Genomic DNA, 20,117 nt, shown 5'->3' on the forward strand with positions numbered 1-20,117 from the left:
TACTTGGTATTGCTCCTCCTTCAGTAGAAGAAAGTCCTCATATTTATTTATTGAATTGACAATCTCTTATCCTGGGAAGGAAACTGGAAAAGTTATCACAAAACGCTGAGACTGACTTGTTGCTAGCATTTTCTAATAAATTGTGACATGTGGCCCCAGAATCAGTGAAGGCTGCCTAGTCACCAGCTAGTTACCAGCTCATTACGAATTCTCTCCTCACCTTTAGCCATGGCCATGCTCTCACTTTAGTAAGTAGGACAATCAGGAATACACACTTGAGCACACACTCTGATCTCTGCAACCTTAGGCTGAGACAGCAACCTACCCTTCTGGAGAGATAAGAGTTCCTCTCCACCTCCTGCTACTATCTTTCTTGCAGCCACTCTCCCCTAATGGACTTGCTCCATCACAGAGCAAATAGAGGGAATAGAACAGAGAATAGCTGGCGAAGGATCTACAGGAGATGCAAAGAAAAGGGCCTGAACCTCTTTGCCCTTTCCAGGAAGGAAGGTGGAGAATAGACAGGCTGCCCTCAGTCTCATTTGACCACTGTTATTCCAGTCAATGAAAACAGAATTAGAACTTACAAGTCTTCCATTTGACAAGTTAAAAAATTCTAGTTTCATTTTTCTCAAAAGATAACCTTTGGAGGCTGGGATTGTGGCTCACCTAGCATGTGCGAGGCCCTGGGTTCAATCCTCAGCATCACATAAAAATAAATAAAATAAAGATATTGTGTCCAACTACAATTAAAAAATAAATATTAGAAAAAAAGATAACCTTTGTCACCTTACTTTAAAAATGGACATTCTTCTTTAAATTGACATCTGTCTCCTTAAAGAGTGGTAAGGCAAAATACATGCATACGTACTTTTTAGATTTTACTGGAATGTATTTGGCAAAATCCACAAGGAAACACTCTGCCAGGTAATGGTCTGCTGAAGATATGATTGACTTAATAACAGCCCTGCACCAGCACTTTAGTTCCTGACAATAAACCACACAAACCTACAAAAGAAAAGGAAAGTTTTGATTTTTAAGTTTGGTGTTAAAAATCTCTAGTCACGGGCTGGGGATGTGGCTCAAGCGGTAGCGCGCTCACCTGGCGTGCGTGGGGCCCGGGTTCGATCCTCAGCACCACATACCAACAAAGATGTTGTGTCCGCCGAGAACTAAACAATAAATGTTAAAAATTCTCTCTCTCTCTCTCTCCCCCCTCTCTCACTCTCTCTTAAAAAAAAAAATCTCTAGTCACATAAGAGAACCAAAAGGTCCTCCTGAAACTACCTCAGCGGCATTACCTTACAGAAGAGGAGAGATTCCAGAGGTTGGACCTGCCTAAGCTAAACTAGTCTTCTAGCAAAAGAACTTTAGGAAGAACGTGAGTCAACCAGATTCTGTTCCACTGCTTTTCTTACTACAGTAGTCCCCTAATCCACAATTTCAGCACTCACTGGTTAACCAAAACCTGAAAATATTAATGTAAAATTCCAGAAATAAACAATTCACAAGTTTTAAGTTGTGCTCTACTCTGAGCAGTGTGATGAAATCTCACTATCTCCTTCCAACAATCCCAGAATGTCTACCATACTCATGATGCATGTGCCACCTGCCCATTAATCACTCAGTAGTCATTTTAGTAGTCATTTTAGCTGTCACAATATTGCAGGTACTTACGTTTAAGTAACCCTTAATGGCCCCAAAGTGAAAACTATTAAAGTGTATTATTATAATTATTGTTTTATTTGTTATTATTAATCTTTTACTGTGACTAATCCATAAACTATCATAAGTATTAATGGATGGGAAAAAATACAGTGTATATAGAGAGGCATTCCCTTGGGGTCTTAGAACAACATATCCCTTGCAGGTAGGTAAGAGGGACCATTATGAAATCATGCTGACTCCTTAACTAAGGAAAATTTTTAGAAAATAAGAATTTTAAAATGCATTGCTTTACCTTCCTATATCAGAAAGCTTACAAATGATTATTAATATGCATCAGACTGATATAAAATTGCAACCCCAGGGTCATCCTCTTCATTCCCTTGCATGGCTTTTCCTACCCTCTAAATTTGTTTACTATCCATCATAAACAGATGTTGGATCCATGAAAATGTATATTTTTGTTTTGCTTACTGCCATATTTCCAGGACCCAGCATGGTGCTTGGCATATACTAAGTCTTCAAAAGCCTCTCTTAAGGGGAACCACTCCACTTAAGTGACAGTCCTTGGCATCCTGACTGAACCACAGGACCATCATACTCAACAGGTATTCCATGGCCAACCAAATTATATGCTGACCACAGGCTTATAAAGTCAGCCAGTAGCAAGAGCTGTGCCCAGTCAGGGAAGAAGTGGACCAGTGGAGATTCTTGACCTCTGGAACTGAAACTGGAAAGTATGGTACAGCCACACTGTAAGGGATAAGCGCCTAAGAACCTCACATAATTCAAATGATTCAAGATAAATTGTGACTGCCACAGTCTGGCTGGGCACAAAATAACGGAGCCACCACAAAACCTTGTAGATTCCAACAGCAACTCTTTATACCCAAACTCTCACCGACACTCTACACACACTACCTGGGAATACACTGCCTCCACCCGGCTCCGTGCACCAATTCTCTCAGAACCCCACGAGAACAAGAACTCAACGGGAACTCCAAAGGAGCAGGTGCCTGAGGCAGCAGGATATGCCCTATTCCCAGCAGGATCCACCCTAAACCTGGAGCCACCCTAATCCCTGAGCAGGGTCACCTTTCAACCCAAAATGCCATGTGTCATTCGTACTTGGCTATGGCTCTCAGCATCTGACAAAGGATACAGGGTATTTATATTTAATGCTAAAATTCATGCAACTTGTAAGAATGGTTTGACTATTTAATAGTTCACATAACTAGTAAACTTTGAAACTGTGTTATACTAAGGCTACTGCTTGTCAAAAATTAAACAATTTAAGTATCAAGCTGAACGGTGATTATAATTGAAGAAAACATTTACAAGCCAGAAAAATAAAAATGAAACTAAAAGGCACTTAAAAGTGAAAAGAAAAGGAACTAGGGATGTTGCTCAATGGTGGAACACTTGCCTAACATAACATGCATGAGGCTCTGGATTAAATTCTTAGCACCACACACATACAAAATAGAAGAAAGAAAAACAAAATGAACCTCTGAACACCAATGGAAGAACATCATGCTGAAAATGCACTGGGGAAAGGATCAAGCAACTTTTTCTTTACAGTATAAAGTGTATTATTTCAGTCCTAATAAAGGAGGGAAGATTCCACACAGAATTCCAGCTCATGGATGCAGAGGGAATGAGAAATCACCATGTCCAAAGTATGAATAAAAGCTGATGCATGCCACGTGGTCACTACAGAATGGAGAAACCACAGGCAGCATCCTAGGGAGGGATTAGGCTGTCACCACGTGAATCCACTGGCCAATCACAGCACCACCAAAAAGTGATGTTACTTTCCAATTCAATACAACATGAACTTCACAGCACATTCTTAAGAGAAAAAAAGTGACCCTGTATCTATCCAAAGCTATATATTTAACTCTACTTAACTATCAGTCCACCTCCAAAAGGAAGCCCTTGGGAGTCCAAAATGTAAAATACTTTTAAAAAGGACAAATGAGCTGGTTTCATTCCTTCAATAAGGCAATGGTATAAAAAAATAATAAAATAAATTATTAATGATTTTGAGGGAAAGAGATTAAAATGTTTTCTAGTTTGTTCAAAAAGAGTTTATAAAATATTTTCTCTTGGGGCTGGGGATGTGGCTCAAGCAGTAGCGCTCACCTGGCATTCGCAGGGTGTTCGATCCTAAGCACCACATAAAAATTAAAAAAATAAAGATGTTGTGTCCACCGAGAACTAAAAAATAAATATTTAAAACAAATTCTCTCTCTCTTAAAAAAAAAAAATTTCCCATCACACCACTAAAAGAATTCAAACTCTTCTTACGAATGCTGATTTGTCAATGTCAAGACAATCACACAGTGGACAATGGGCAGTGACATGGCAAGAAGGCAAAAAAAGGCCACGATGTGGAGTAAAAGAAAAGAAAGAAACACAAGCTGGGGCTAAAAGGGAGGTGTCAGTACAAGACTGAAAACTCCAAGCCCTCTGCTGAAGTGCCTACACCTGCAGCAGATTTAGATAATCTCTTCATTCCCAGACCCAGGAATATGGTCCTAATGCCTGGATTTAGATGTTATGCCATTTCCTATTGCTCCACATGAATCCTACACAACCACCGTCTTTGCATGGCTAGCCTCTATCTTGTGCTAAAAATCCTAAAGCCAGGCAATGATTATAAACAACTAACATTACTCCAAAAGATTTTATCACCTTAGGTGACAAAGTACTTTACATTTTGAGTAGTATTTCAAGACATGGTGATTAAACCACATTTAGATACATACCTGCCCTTCTTCCAATATTAATGGCCTTATTTCTATATCTTGACACATGCTGTTATAAAAGTCATTCATGGCAGTATTTAGTTTTTGGTAGTCTACTTCATGATCTAAAAAGGGACTACATCCTTTTATAATAACCCAGAAGCAACCTGGATCTTCAATCTGTAAAATTGTTAAAAGAAAATGCATGATTTAAAAATAGAACTATAAAATGATAAACCTTACAAACATGATAACTATTTCCAACATAAGTGATCTAACAAATTCTTAACAAGTATTTTTGTCTTAAATAGTCAGACCAAATGTAAATACCAAAGTGTGTAAGCAACAATATGTAATTAATTCTTAATTATGTGCTATGAAAAGCAGAAATGCCCTTTATCTCCATATTTTGAAAACATAATAATATATACAAGCAAGGGTCAGGCCAATATTTTTAACATTGTTTTTCTAAAGAAGGAGAAATAAATAAGAATATATGTATATTATACTAATATTAAAAATAAAAGATGATAAATAAACCAAAATAAATATAACTATTACCTATGGTGGAAGGAAGAATGAAGTTAAAGTCAAACCTGTTGGAATATATCTGGTTACATGTTATTATTATGAGAAACCAAGATTCTCATTATTAGACATAAGATGAAAATATTAAAAAGTTAACTCTGAGTTGAAAATAGAAGAATTCATGACTTTTCAAGTGTATTTCCTAGCTCTGCCTAGTGAAAGGGCCTAGAAGCAATGATGTCCCAAGATTTGGGGATCCTAAAAACTAACGAGCAGGAACACAGATGTTTGTAGTAGTATTATTTCTACTTTTTCCAAATATTTGAACATTTTTATAATGAAAAAATTGGCAAAAAGAACAGTGGTCATTCTGATTCAAGTAATGGCAGAACAATCCTTATGACATCTGCAAGAAACAATTATAAGCCCTGGAAAAAACCAAAACAATTTGAAGGCACTGAAGAGCTGCCAAAAGCAGCCAAAGCCTGGAAGAGATTTGGTTCCTGAAAGAAGGAAACCTCACTGTGTTAACAGCTTTTCCCAGGTCCCCCCTACCCGCCCCTCCAGCGCCCAACCCTCAGCCACGTGGTATGAAGACTCTTACACCTCAAGCAGAAAGGCACATGTATGTTGTTTGGGGAATCAGAGAAAAGAGTTTTGGAGCTGCCAGAGCAGCTGAAAACTAAGGGGAGAAACAAGAAAAGGAGGGCCAAAGAGAGGGAGCTCTAAAGTCTGCATATAAAGCCCCTCACATCTTTGGCATATCCTCAACAGCTTAGGTGAGACTCCAAGGAGTCCAGAGAAGACCAACAGCTGGAAGACTGAAAGAAAAAGTTTTAGTTGATATTTAACAAAAACATAGAACAAAAATATAGTAACAACTCTGCCAAATCTTTTTCACTTAGGGACATCCAAACTCTAGCATGGCTTCTAGCAGCAGGTGGCCACATCCCTAGGATGACTAAGGTTCCCACCAAAATGCCTACATAAGAAAATTCAGGGGCTGGGGCTTAGTGGTAGGGCACTTGCTTGGCACGTGTGAGGCACTCAGTTTGATTCTCAGCGCCGCATATAAATAAATAAAATAAAGGTCTATCAACAACTAAAAATTTTTTTTTTTAAAAAATTCAATGCTGCCAGGATAATTCACTGTATCTGGCCCAGCCCCACCTCCCTTTCTTAGAGCACTTACTAAAAGGGCTTACAATTGTAAATATGTATCTACAACTCATGTGTCTTTCTCAAAGAACCTGAAAGCTATTCCTGAGAAATGTAATCACCAGGAAGGACTCGGATTCCATCTCCAAATCACAATGAGCTACTACCTGACACTCATTAGGAGAGCTACTACTAAAAAAAAAGAAAAAAAAAAAACTATAAAATAGCAGGTTATTGATAAGGATACAAAAAAAGTGGAACCCTTGTATATTGTTGTTAAGAATGTGAAATAGTATAGCCACTGTGGAAAACAGTCATTTAAAAATAATTACAAGTAGAATTAGCATATGATTCAGCAAAGACTCCAGAAAACTAAAAAAAGAATATAGGAAGACATATGTGTACATTGTGGTCATAGCATCAGTGTTCACAATAATGAAATCATGAAAACAACCCAATGTCCATGAGCAGATGAATGGATAAGTAAAATGCGGTAAATACACACAATGGAATATTATTCAGCCTTAATTTAGGAAGGAAATTCTGTTGGGCACAGCAACATACACCTGTAAACCCAGCTACTTGGGATGCTGGGGCTGAAAGATTTGCAAATTCAAGGCCGACCTGGGAAACTGAATGAGACTTGCCTCAAAATAAAACAAAAAGGTCTGGAGGTAGAGCACAGTGATAGAGCACTTGCCTAGCATGCAAGGGCCCTGGGTTCAATTCCCAGTACTGGGTACACAACATTTTTCTATATGGTGTTAGGTAAAGGTCAAGATTCACTCCCTTGCACACGGATATTCAGTTTTCCAGCACGATTTACTGAAGACAGGACGGTGGGGTGGGGTCAGCGGAGGCCACGCGCTCACCTTCAGCACCAGGACTTCGAGCATCCTGCCGGCGCCTCCTCTGGCCTGCAGGCCCGCTCCTCCCAGACGACTGACACCGTCCAGCCCGCGCTCTGCCGTGCTCCCCGCCCTACCCGCAGAGTTTGGCGCCTCCGCCCTACGTCGGGGCGCGCCCGCCGCTGGACCCAGGTTCCAGCCTCCGCTCCACCACTCGCCCACGCGGACCTCCGGGCCACTGGCCGCCACGTCCCAGAGTTGACGCGCTGGGTCCTCCAACTCGACGCCGCCGCGGTTGCGAAAGACACGCTGGAAGCTTCTTGCGCGCCTCGCCTCCGGCCTCCCGCACACCCACGGCGCCGCCGACACCAGCCCACGTGCACAACGGCCCGCGTCGGCCCCCACGCAGGCCTCGAGGTGCGCAGAGACCACGTGAGGCGCCCAACGGCCGGCCTGCGCGCAGCGCGGCGGAGCGGCGGGGCGGGCGGACGGAGTACGTCCCCGACTGCGCGGCTTCCGAAAGCCAGGGCCTCGCCTGCCTTCCGTCTTACCTGTCCCGAGGAGCCTGCGGGCCCAGCCACTTCGAGGTCGCTGCGTTCAGGGAGGCCCGGGGCCTCCCGCCCTGTCTAGAGCAGCCTCCTCCGCTTCACCACCCCGGGGTCCGTCCTTGAAAGATACCCGACTCTCGCTCGCAGACTTGGTGGTGAGGAGGACTCCTGGTCCGCCAGGATCCCGGGGGTCCGGGGCGTCCCTGACAACATTCCCACCTGCCCTACACCTTCCGGCAAGACTGCGCCCGGTCTTTGCAGCCACCTGGCCTTCCAGTGGAACCTAGCTGAAGAAAGGTGCTGGTCTAGATGATTTTCCAGCTCAATTCTTTTCTTTTTTCTTTTTATTTTCTCCCGCCCACCTGTCCCCCCCCCCCTTTTTTTCAGGTCCTGGCGTGCGCTAGGGAAGTGCTCTGCCACTGAGCTACATTTTTGAGATGGTTCACACTAAGTTGCCCAGGTTGGCCTTGACCTCGACTTCATGCCACAGCCTTCTGAATAGAGGGTTGAAGAAGTATGCCACTGTTCCCTGCTGCAGCTGAATTCTTTCTTTAAATTATGAGAAAGCAAAATTTCTTAAGTTTACACTAAAGTGGGCTCATTTGCTAAGAGAACCAACAACATGGCCTCCAGTTGAGAGAGGGATTGTGGAAATTGTGTGGCCATGTATTTAAGAACAGAGCAATCACATAAGCTTCCAGTTTTAAAACTTAATTTCACAAGGTGCCACGAATATATGCTTTAAATCTCAGAAGGATGGTCGGAAAGGATAGGTGTGTGACTGCCAGGAGAAAAACAACTTCACCTGAAAGCACTAAACCTTATCAAAAGAGATGGGAAGCTGGCTGCAATGGCCTACAGATGTAATCTCAGCTACAGGGGAGGCTGAGGCAAGAGGATCACAAGTTCAAGTCCAATCTCGGCTATTTAAGGAGATCCTGTCTCCAAATTGCTGGGTATATAGCTCAGTGGTAGAACCCCACCTCACCCTCTCACCCCCACCCCTTGTTTTAAGTCCCCAGTACAGAAAAAAAAAAAAAAAGTGGGGGCAATAGGATTTGATTCTGGTCAGTCCCAGTGACAGTTCCAATCCCTAAGCCCTGGAGATCCAGGTTTATACCCACTTGGTAGCATGACTGCCTTTTTTTCTTTTTTGACTAGATCCCATGCTATAGTATGTTGTTTTGAAACTTTTGTCACAACATGAAATGAAAACACATGCCAACTAGGCATGTATTCTTTAGCTTATAAGTGTAGTTTCAAGAGATGTGTGATATCATAGAAGACAAGTTTTTCTGGCTGTGTTTTCCTGGACAGTTTAGCATGGAGTAGTGATAGAATTAAAGAGGAGGAGTAGGGATAAGTCTTCATCTTTCTGCTTCTATACCTGAGGCCCTGGTAGCCATCCAGTAAAAGTTCATATGATTAATGCCACAAACACAAGCTAGACTCTAAAACAACATAACTTTTCAGCGGCTTTATTTGGGGCTGCTGGGGCAGTATGTCAACTGCAGATAGGAAGTCATGTGATCAGTTGAAGAAAAGGAAATATTTTTGTGTCTCCCCACCCCGCCCAACGTACTAGAGATTGAACCCAGGGTCTCACACTTGCTATGTGAGTGCTTTGCCACTAAGCTACACCTCCAGCCCTTTATACTTTATTTTGGGACAGGATTTCACCAATCAGTCCAGACTGACTTGTGATTTCTCCTGCCTCAGCTTCCCAAGTCACTGGGATTACATGGATGTGCCACTATGCCTGCCCAGAAAGAATTCCTGGGGGACAAGTTTCATTCAGATTAACAATATTGAGTTAAACTATCTTTTCTATGAAAAAAAAAAGTCACATAATTTTTTCATGACATCTAAAATCAATCAGTCATAGTAACTCCAGTGAAAAGTGTTGCAGGGTTATGGGTAAAGTTCTTCCCCTGCTTATGGCACTAACTAGTTGCATGAATCTGTATCTGTTTTCTCACTTGAAAAAATCATGGAGTAAACAGGTTCCTTTGGTTCCTTCCCTGTAACATTCTAGTATTCTCTGAGAATGAAAGACTAAGCCCAAGGCTAAAAGTCATTAAGGAGAGTTATTGTAGACTCAGAAGCCAGAAGGAATGACAACTATGTCTGTGGTTCTCATACTTCACCTATCGGGACCATTTACTAAAACAAGTAAAATTGACTTTAAATCAGTGTTTCTCAGCCTTGGCCAGACAACTCTTTGTCTCAGGCAGGTTATTTAACTGCATCCCTGGTTTCTCTCCACTAGATGGTGGTAGTATCCCCTCCTCAGTTGTGACAAACAGAAATGCCTAAAATAGCCAGTTGACCCAAGGGCCAAAGTGCCCAGGTAGAGAACCACTGCTCTAGATATATTCCTCTAATCAGGATTAAATAATACACATAAGTTTTATCATTGCCTTTATTTGGTTGTTAGAAAAACTAAGAAATTTCAGAAAATAAGAAATCTATTGTGTTATGCATAATATAGTCAAATATAATGAAAAAGAATTGGTGTTTTTAACTATTAATTCCCACCTTTAATCAGCAAAAAAATTATACCTCTTTAAAGGAAGTGAAAACACTATCTATATTAACCATACTGAAAATAAACCTAATTTAACATTCTCTCTCTGTATTTATTAACCAGCACTTAATAACATAAAAAGTTGATAGGTTTGTATGGCTTCATACTTCTTTAAAATATTAACTAAAATAGATTTCCAATTTGGAAAACATAATATATTATACTAATGCCACTTGGTTTTAAACAGATTGGATCTTAGTAATCAAGCTAAAGACAATAGCAAGAAAACAATGGCATTATCACTTGAAGGGTGTCTCAGTCTAGTGTTTGCCATCCAGTCAGGCACTCTTAAATTAATTTCAGCAGAAAGTCTAAGAAATTCATGGTTCAACTTCCAAAGCACATCAGGAAAAATGCTAATATGTGGGACAATTGAAACAATGGCAATAGAACATCTTATTTAAACTTTCAGGCTAATAAAACAATACAGAAGTAGGGCCCCTTGTGACTTTTTTTCTCATTTTGGTAACATATCAATTTTATATTCACTGCATACTGAATGATTAAAAGAATAAAATAAGCAAGAGAGCTCCACAACACACTTAAAAGAAGAAACACACCATGATAGCTTGCACAGGCACCAAGTTATATAATTTTCAAACAAGTTTAGTCAACCAGTTTAGAAAGAAGTAGCTCCCTACAAATGGCTCTTACTTATTATGTAGTTCTTAGGATAAACATGTTTACACTTTGACTGAACAGTCACATGGACCTCATAAAGATGGCGATTGTGTATCACTATTCGGTGAAATTTCTTGCCTTCCTTCATGATTTCTTTAGTTGTTTTTTCAGTAGACAAAGACTTTTCTACATAGTCTGAATCTTCTAGGTACAGCTCATCTCCTAAAAAACAATAAAAACTTAAATCTATAAAGTATCATTTTATAAATCATTCAAATATATTAATGACATATAAATTGGTATTTATTTTTATCTATTTCATGCATTTGGAACTAAGTTGTTAAATAACCCTAGTTTTACAAGTTTATATTAATTTTTTCTCATATTTTTAATATTTTCACCCTCCCCTTATCCTCTACCCAAGAATTTTCTTTGAGCACATAAAAATTTCTGACTGAAATGTTCTTCATTGTGAATTGTAAATTTTATATTAGTTCATGACTCTCTTTAGTGTATTAAATATTGATATTGATCTTGACAGTCATACTTTTGATATTTCTATATGGGCTGTTCTGATAAGGTTAATTTAAAGAAGTTGTTATTTACATCAAAACTGCCAAACTATAGGTTGAGTAACAAATCTTATCACTATTCTCAGGAGCTGAGCAGGCAGATATAAAGTATCATAGGTCACAAAATCCCTGCCACAAAACTGTGTTCGCCAAACTACAATCGACCATCAACAAATATCCTACCTCAATTTTATACTCATGGCATACTGTATGGTTAAAAGACCATAACTCTAGTTGGCAGCTTACAAGTTCTCATAATTCAAAATTATGGTTCAGGTTGTGGCTCAGTGGTAGAGCACTTGTCTGGCATGTGTGAGGCACTGGGTTCAATCCTCAGCACCACATAAAAATAAACAAAATAAAGGTATTGTGTCCATCTACAACTAAAAAAATTTTTAAAAATAAACTGTATAAAGTGAGATATGAATACATGAGAAAGAAATTTGTCAATGTCTACAAAATGTACTTATAAGCTGGGCACAGTGGCCCATGCCTGTAATCCCAGTTGCTTAGGAGGCTAAAGCACAAGAATCTCAAGTTCAAAGCCAGCCTCAGCAAAAGCAAGGTGCAAAGCAACTCAATGAGACTCTTGTTTCTAAATAAAATACAAAATAGAGCTGAGTTGAGTGCCCCTAAGTTCAACCCCCCCAGTAACCCCCAAAAAATATACCTATATAAATGTGTATGTGATGTCATTCAGAATTTCTGGTTATATAAATACCACTGATGTTTTACAGACTTTGGCTCTATTTAATTAATACCTTGTAGGCTAAACAACTTAAGTGTAATTCATATCTCTATGCTGGGTAATACTGCCAGACAGCCCAGTGACTGTGCATACTGACAAAATGTTTTGCTGCTTCACTGACTTACCAGGTAAAAGCTGGAGCATCCCATCGGCAGTTAAATATGTAATCGGCAGCCACCGTTCAACCTCTTCTAAGGCACGATCCAAACAAAATTTATGCAGGTCAGACAGAGAGGCAAAGTTTTCAAGTCGTCTTACTTCGTAGAACTGTGGGGGCGCCAGCCAAATTTCTTTTGATATGAAACTTTTAGTTGCCTCTGATGGAGATGACCACTGTGGAAGATAAAGGTAGGGCTTCCATCAAATAGATTGCTAGGTTAATGCATAGGATCTACTTATAATTTTATATCTTATTATTATGTCATTAAAGTGCCTTGCTAGATCCCTCTGAAACAAAGGAAACATTGGGGGAGGGTGTTGCAGTGGCACATACAGTAGTCCCAGCTAATTGTGAGACTGAGGCAGGAGGATGGCTTAATTAGAGGGGTTTAAGACCAGCCTGAGCAACATAGCAAGACCTGCTCTATTAAAAAAAAAAAAAAAAAAAAAAGATCCAGAGAAGAAAGCTGTTCTGATCCTCTTAAGAGGTTGATTACTGGAGCACTGACCCCAGCCAAGGTCAGTGAACCAGGACGGATCACTAAGGATTGAGTTGGGAGTTGTTCAGCATAAAAGGAAGAAGATGTGGAAGGGTTATAGTGGTTCTGTTCATTCCCAAAGGAAGACTGAAGGGTAAACTTCTGACGGTAGATTGAGAATTTGATGCCTTCATTCCTCCCATAAACGTGTACCTTGGCTTGGCCTGAAGAAATGATGGACAAAACTCTAAAAGAGACACTATAGGGCTTTTAGCCACCAAAATACATCATGATGTATGACACACACTACAATGGAGGTGAAGAATCAGGAACAATAGGAGCTTTCAGGAAGGTCAAGAAGCAGCCTCAGCCTACAGTCCAGAGACTAATAACTGTAGAGTTTCAGCCAGACAGGGTCTGCCCATTAAATTCAAGTGGGGCAAACTGCTCTCCTGCCACAGCTTTCCTTCACAGACCCTGAGATAAAAAGAGTGACTCAGGAGTACGAAAAACTCCCAAAAGCCCTAGCCACCCACCGATAACCAAACCCACCCACCATCCCTCCCTCCCTCCCTTCCTCTCTCCCTCCTTTTCCCTCTCCCCCCTCCTTTTTTTTTTTTTTTTTCTCTTTCTATGGTACTAGGGATTAAATACAGGAGTGCTTTACCACTGAGCCACATCCCAGCCCTTTTTTTACTTTGAGATCAGGGCTTGATAAATTGCCTAGGCAGCCTGGGCAATCTGTGATCCTCCTGCCTCAGCAACCCAAGCAGTTGAGATTACAAGCATGTATCACTGCACCTGTTTCTTAACTGACATATGACACAGTAATAGTTTTTGAGAAAGCCCAGTCCATTCCACTTGAGCCACAGCCCACCCTCTTCTATTTTAGCATATAAACTCCTTCCTCCTGCCCTGGAATGCAGGGAGTCCTCTTGTCCTGTTGCAGCCCAAAACATGTGGAAGCTCCTAATAAATTCCAATTTTGTGCAATGCTGGATCTGCCTGCCTTTTTCTTTGGTCCTTAGGCACCTTCCTCCTTTGGTGGCCAGTTCTCATTCACCAGGACTGAGTTTTTCTAACGGCCTCCCCACCCCAAACTCAGAGTTAAAACTGACCTCTGCCTTAGGCGACTCCATAGTCAAAATCAAAGGTTTGTGAACCTGTATGTGCTCAATTATCCCAAGAGGCCTGATAAATCTTTACATCCCTTTGGCTCTGGTAGAGGGCCCAGGTAGAGGGATCATTCTGAAGTTGGCCAAGGCTGCAATTTGAAAATCAAAGCTCTGGGTCTCCAAGTTACCCAATCATTAAGTTATTTCCAGGGCATTCTGATTTCTCTGTCCTGTGAGTTCAACAACAGGCAAGGTGATAGTCATCTTCCACTTAATCCAACCTCTTCAGATTATTCTAGACCATCAGTTATAATAAGTTATCATTTATTGCTTACTTGTTACCAGTAAAGCTCTGCTCAAAATGCTTTATATAAAATATTTCTAGTCCTTAGGATAATGCTGCAAAGTCCCATTTTACAGATGAGAACATTTAGGTAGCTCCTCTAACTAGAAAATCTTGGTTTCAAACTCTTGGGGTATCTGACTCCAAATTCCACTGTTTCTACTAGATTTTTGAACCTCAACACAACTGACACCAGGCCAAAAGTCTTTGTTGAGGGCTGCTGTTACCCACTGAAACAGGGATACCAACAGCATCCTTGGGCTCTACCCACTAGATGGCAGTAACAACCCCCCAATTGTGACAACCAAAAAAAAAAAAAAGGCTCCAGACATTGCCAAGTATACCCTTGGTGGGGGGATCACCCCCATTTGAGAACCACTCATCTAAGCTAGCTTAAGAATTACTAGCCGGGTATGGTGATGTACATTTAAAGCACCTGCACTGAGGAAACTGAGGTGGGAAAATCATTGACTCCACAAGTTCAAGACCAGCCTGGGCAAGACAGTGAGGTCCATCTCAAAAGAACTGTTTATTGGAACCTCCTCTTCCAAGCATGAGAGTTTGAATTATACTCCTTTGGCCAATTAAATAGAAGAGCTCAGGATAAAAATCTATGAAACAACTATTTCCAGACACTGAAAAAAGCAGTACTACAATTTCTCAGAAAAGAAAAATGAATGAGGTGAACCCTACCATTGTCTGGGGTTTCTGCCTAAAAATATAGGACAAGGAGAGAGAATCTAATCAGAGTCTAGGATTCTTGAAGACTTGAGAAGACAGAAATCAGAATTTGGGAAGCTCACACAGGCTAGCATTTGGACACAGTGGACCTAGGAGGAAGGATCTACACAGAATAGAAAATCTGTACAGAGCACCCTTGAATCTTTGCTAAACACACATCTGGCCATGCAGAAGGTGAAACAATATGGTATTGGAAAAGATATCAGAAGAAGGAACGACTAGGGCTGTGACTGTGGCTCAGTGGGGCTGTGACTGTGGCCTGGCATGCATGAGGCAATGGGTTTGACCCTCAGCACCACATAACAACAAAATAAAGGTAGTGTCACCCACAATTAAAACATTAAAAAGGGGGAGGGAGGAGGAGCAGGGAGAAGGGGGAAGAAGAACAAGGATACAAGGATTACCTAGAAGCTTAAGACTAAATTCCCAGAGCTCATTTAGGGCCAAGAATTTTTCAAATTCCCTCCAACCATTCAATATAAGGAGTCACACAATGGAAGTGCGGCTAAATTGGCTCTAAATTAAAGGATACTGTAGATACACTCTAAAATCATTTAAAACAAATCTCAAGTATTAAGTTGTAGTAAATGTTGCCAAAACCATCTAAAGAAATATGGCAAAATCCAGCACTTAACAACATAAAATGAAAATTTCCAACATCTAATAAAAAATTATAAGACATGACAAAAGTAGGAAATGTGATCCATAACTAGAAGAAATCAGTCAATATAAAAGACCAAGAAATTACAAATAACATGGAGTTGGAGAGAAGTTAATTTTTTGTCTGTACTATAGATTGAATCCAGGGATGCTTTACTACTAAGCTATATCCCTGATCCTTTTTATTTTTTATTTTGAGACAAGATCTCACTAAATTGCTTAGGTTGGTCTTGAACTTGCAATCCTCTTGTCTCAGCCCTGAATCACTGAAGTATATTGGTCTGAGCCACTGCATCCAGCCAGAAAAGATCATTAACACCACCCCCCATTATGTTTCACTGGTTCAAAGCTATAAATTAAAATATCCACATGATGAGAGAAATAGAAAATATTTTTAAATAATTAAATGGAGCTTCTAGAGGTGAATAATATCTACAATGAAAAATCCACTTGGGTTGTATTTACAGCAGATTAGATACTTCACAAGAGAGTAAATTTGAAAACATAGCAATAGAATGTATTAAAATGAAATACAGAGGAAAAAAGATTGAAAAAAGCAAATGAGGCATTAATAACCAATGGAACATTATCAAGTAGCCTCAGATATGCAACTGAGCCAGGCATGGTGGTGCATGTCTGTAATCCAGGGGGGTGGGGAGGCTGAGGCAGGAGGATCACAAGTTCAAAGCCAGCCTCAGCAATTTAGCAAGGCCCTAAGTAACTCAGTGAGACCTAAATAAAATAAAAAAATAAATAAAATACAAAAAAGGGCTAGGGATGTGGCTCAGTGGCTAAGTGCTCCTGGTTTCATTTCTTATTATCTGTGGGAACAAGTGCATGGAATACTGCATACATAGCATAAGTTAAGGGCGTCTGAGTGGCAGGGCACTCCCCTTGTGCTAGGTGCCTGAGTAGCAGGCCACTTACCCCTTAGGCACAGCTCTTGGTGTGAGGCCATGTGTTGCAGTCCCTGTACTTGCTCCACAGCCCACTCATTTGACCGCTGCAAGGACAGCTAGCAGAAATTGTATTGGTGGCTGCCTGTAAACTGCTTAGCTACTGCCTGAGTATATATACATGGTAACTGCACAATAAACTCATATCTGTTTCCTGCTTGGTCTCAGGAGGTCTTGATTAGCGACTCCTGTTTTGTGGACCCCTTGCTGGACAAGAGAGAGCCCATGCAATTACCCAGTACAAAAAAAAAAATGTGTAATTTAAGTCCCAAAATATGGCGAGATGTGAAACATTTGAAGAAATGAACAAGTAAGAAAAGATAGGGACTGGGGGGGAAGGTTCTTCAGTGGTAGAGAGAGCTTGCCTAGCAGTGGTAAGGCTCTCTGTCCAATGCCCAACACGGAAAGGAAACAGAAGAGAAGGAAAGGAGAAGAGGAAGATAGAAAGAAAGGGAATGAGAGGGAAAGCAATGCACATCAGGATAAAAATGCTGAAAACCAATTACTAAGAGAAAGTATTCAAAGTAGCCACACACACCAAAAACACACTAAATGTAGGGGGAGAATGATTAATAATAACAGCAGACTTCTCATAAAAAATGTATGTCAGCCAGAATATAATTAAGAAACATCTCTAAGTACTGAAAGCGAAAAACAAAATCAAAAAAGGGTCCACCTACAATATGTGCATCAAAAGTAAGAGTAAAATATAAAGTATTTTTCTGATCAAAAAATTTAGAGGATTATTAGAAGAGCTGAACAATAAGAAATATTATAGAAAATCCTTTATAGGAAGTTATTTTTGTTGTTGTTGTTTGGTACCAGGTATTGAACCAAGGGGCACTTAACCACTGAACCACATCCAGAGCCCTTTTTTATATTTTAGTAAGGACAGGGTTTTGCTGAGTTGCTTAGGGTCTCGCTAAATAACTAAGGCTGACTTTAAACTCACAATCCTCCTGCCTCAGCCTCTTGAGTCACTGGGATTTATAGGAAGTTCTTTGGACAAATAGATGGCCAGGTGTAGCTTTTGACCAACATAAAGAAGTGAAGAGCAGTATACATGGTAAATATGCAAGTAAACCCAAAAAGACATTTTCCCCCTTATTTCCAGTCTTTAAAAGATTGACTAAAATTGTCAAGGTGGCACACTTCTCTAATCCCAGAAACTTAGGAGGCTGCAACAGGAAGATTGAAAGCTCAAGGTTAGCCTGGGAAACTTAGAACTTGTCTCAAAATTTAAAAAAAGGTCTGAGAATATAGTTAAGTGGTAGAGTGCTTGTACAAGGCTTCTGGTTCAATCCCTAGTACTGGGAGAGAGAGGAAAAAGACTTGTCTACTGTCTAAAGCAAAAATAACTGTGCAGTTAATAGAAATAAAAGTATGAAAAATGCACAAAGGAAAGGAGGGGAGAAACAGAAGTTCAGTTGTCCCTTGGTACCTGTGGGGGCTTGATTCAAGGACTCTTCACCCTCAGATTCCAAAATCTGAAGATGCTCAAGTCCTTTGTATAAAATGGTGCAGTGTTTGCATATAACCTACACACATCCTCCTGTACTTATTTGCTTGTTCATTTATCGGTACTTCGTTTATTGGGATTGAACCCAGGGCTGCTTTACCACCTGGTCCCTGTGGGTGCCCTACCTGGCAGCCCACCACCTCCGACAGGTCGGGATAGACCGGCGGCGGTTCGCGCAGGCAGCACAGGAAGAATGCCGTATCGAAGCGCCGACTGCCACCGCGCCCGAAAGGCGTGAGCCAGCCGCTCCAGTCATGCAGCGCCCAGATGTCGGGAGTGCAGTCCAGGTGCGCGCACAGGCGCAGGAAGTGGCGCGGGTCGCGGCGGACGCGCGCGCGCCAGGCATCCAGGTCCTGCGGCGGGGCCAGGGCAAAGCCGGGCTCCCGAGCGGGATCTGGGGGCTCGGAGCCCTGCAGGGAGCCCCTGGGCCGCAGCAGCAGCACCCCCGCCTCCTCGAAGGTCTCGCGGATGGCGCAGATGCGCGTGGCAACGTCATCTGGCAGTGCCCCGGCGCGTCCTTCGGCGGCGTCGGGCAGCACGGGGAAAGAGGCTCTCCGGGGCGGCGCTGGGCCCAGGCCGAAGCGTGGCTGCCCTTGGTGCTCGGTGAAGAAGTGCAGCCAGTCCGCAGAGCGATCTGCCGCGTCCAGCACGCCGCCCGGGAAGACGTGCGCACCGGGCATAAAGCCTTGGTTCGGGGAGCGCTGCAGCAGCAGCAGCCGGAAGCCTTCGGAGGGCGGCGGGGGCAGTGACCGGGCGGCGGCGCCCGGGCCCGTCCAGCCGGCAGCCAGCACTACCGTGGCCGCCCGCCGCCAGACGCTAGAGCCCGGCCGCAAGGGGCCGCTCATGGTGGGCTGCGGCGCGCGGGTTTGCAACTCGGGTCCTGGCGCGGGCGGGAGCTCCTGGACAGGTTTGGAGCCTTGCATCAACCCCGGCGGCCTTACGGTTTTTAGGAGGAATCCCGGATTCTCGGTGAATTTGGTTGTGCAGCCTTTACCCGCTCGGCGCCGGCCTATGGGAGGGGCGTAACCCAGCGCGACTCGGCACCGCCTCGAATGCCTTCAGGCGGAGACAGCCACTCTCGCGGGACCAGGTCTGTTAGCCGCCCACGAGCGACGTCTTTCACAGCTGAAAGGAGGGCTGCGTTAACCCGGTTCGGGACGCTGGGACCAAGTGCAAGAAGGCTTAAGGGTGTACATAACCTACGGTAGTAAAAATGGGATGGAACCCCAGGCCTGATGACACCTACCTGTCCCAATAAAATTTGAGACCTATAGGACTTTCTCCCTTAAACTAAGGTGGAACCCTGAGTGTTACTTTTGGGGAAGGAAGAGAGCTTTACAAACTCAGAAGAACCACGCTAATGAAAAATGAACGGATGAACCAGATGCCGAATTGTACATTTCTGTGCAGCCTGAATGGGAAAGGTCCTTCCTGGATACTTGTCTTCCAGGGCAATTGGTTTTATCTTCCTGGATTCTTTAGTGTTAGGGCATCTGAGAATCTCCATTGGCAACTTAGGTCATTTGATTTGATTGGTTTTTCTCTTCTTTATCTTTTGGAGAGAGCTGGTTTAAATCTGAGTCTTCTCTTTTCACAAATCCTTTTCAGTCAACAATATCTCCCACAATTGCTATTAAAATTGATCACACATTGTTTAGGTTTTGTGAGAGACTATACCATGGAGCTTCATTTACAAACTTTCATTTTAATATGGGATTTTTTTTTTTTCCTGAGGAGAATCCACAGATGGCACTGCAGTATTTAGGTTGATTTTTGTTAGGATCATTTCTAATGCACATGCCTGAATACTGACTATATCCCCCAAAACAAAAGGAGATCACATGCTGAAAAAAGCACATGTAGAGGCCAAAGGAGAACACATGCTGTACTGAGAGGATCTGCCAACTTCTATCCACCTTGAGTCTGTGTGTTAGTCAACTTTTCATTGCTGTGACCAAAACATGAACAACTGGAGGAAGGAGGGGCTTATTCTGGCTCAGTTTCAGAAGTTTCAGTCCATGGCTGACTGGCTCCATTGCTCTAGGCTTCTGATAAGCCAAAACATCATGGTGGAAGGGCATGGGAGAGGAAAACCTAGCTCCCGGCATTCAGGAATGGGG

At 42.1% G+C, this 20,117-nt stretch overlaps 2 protein-coding genes across 3 annotated transcripts in view; both read right to left on the bottom strand.

The window, feature by feature from the left end:
* Positions 1-7,597, bottom strand: part of Tdrd12 (tudor domain containing 12) — a 69,980-nt gene extending 62,383 nt beyond the window's left edge. Inside the window, exons 1-3 of one of the 2 annotated variants that reach the window (XM_078032181.1) lie at positions 7,501-7,597; positions 4,437-4,595; positions 872-1,008 (exon numbers count right to left, since the gene is read on the bottom strand). In XM_078032181.1, coding sequence (XP_077888307.1) covers positions 872-1,008; positions 4,437-4,505 — 206 coding nt within the window. In that variant the 5' untranslated portion in view covers positions 4,506-4,595; positions 7,501-7,597. Of the gene's footprint in view, positions 1-871; positions 1,009-4,436; positions 4,596-6,973; positions 7,297-7,500 lie in introns of those variants that run through there. The other variant, XM_021730086.3, reaches the window with a different exon arrangement.
* A 1,362-nt stretch (positions 7,598-8,959) lies between these two features.
* On the bottom strand, positions 8,960-19,045 carry Nudt19 (nudix hydrolase 19). The gene is made up of 3 exons (XM_005330675.5): positions 18,123-19,045; positions 12,151-12,358; positions 8,960-10,927 (listed from the first exon to the last, which is right to left on the bottom strand). The coding sequence occupies exons 1-3, from the start codon at positions 18,918-18,920 to the stop codon at positions 10,722-10,724; spliced, it is 1,212 nt and encodes a 403-aa protein (XP_005330732.2). The 5' UTR covers positions 18,921-19,045; the 3' UTR covers positions 8,960-10,721.
* Positions 19,046-20,117: the final 1,072 nt, after the last annotated feature.

Source organism: Ictidomys tridecemlineatus, chromosome 15 (assembly GCF_052094955.1).
Source record: "Ictidomys tridecemlineatus isolate mIctTri1 chromosome 15, mIctTri1.hap1, whole genome shotgun sequence".
NCBI classification, from domain to species: Eukaryota; Metazoa; Chordata; class Mammalia; order Rodentia; family Sciuridae; genus Ictidomys; species Ictidomys tridecemlineatus.

Bases quoted from the DNA above. Each gene is read 5' to 3' on its own strand.
- Nudt19 (XM_005330675.5), bottom strand. From the start codon at position 18,920: ATGCAAGGCTCCAAACCTGTCCAGGAGCTCCCGCCCGCGCCAGGACCC. The intron at 12,359-18,122 runs GTAGGGCACCCA...TATCTTCCACAG, and splicing joins CGGAGGTGGTGGGCTGCCAG to TGGTCATCTCCATCAGAGGC. The intron at 10,928-12,150 runs GTAAGTCAGTGA...ATTGTTTTTTAG, and splicing joins GATGCTCCAGCTTTTACCTG to GAGATGAGCTGTACCTAGAA.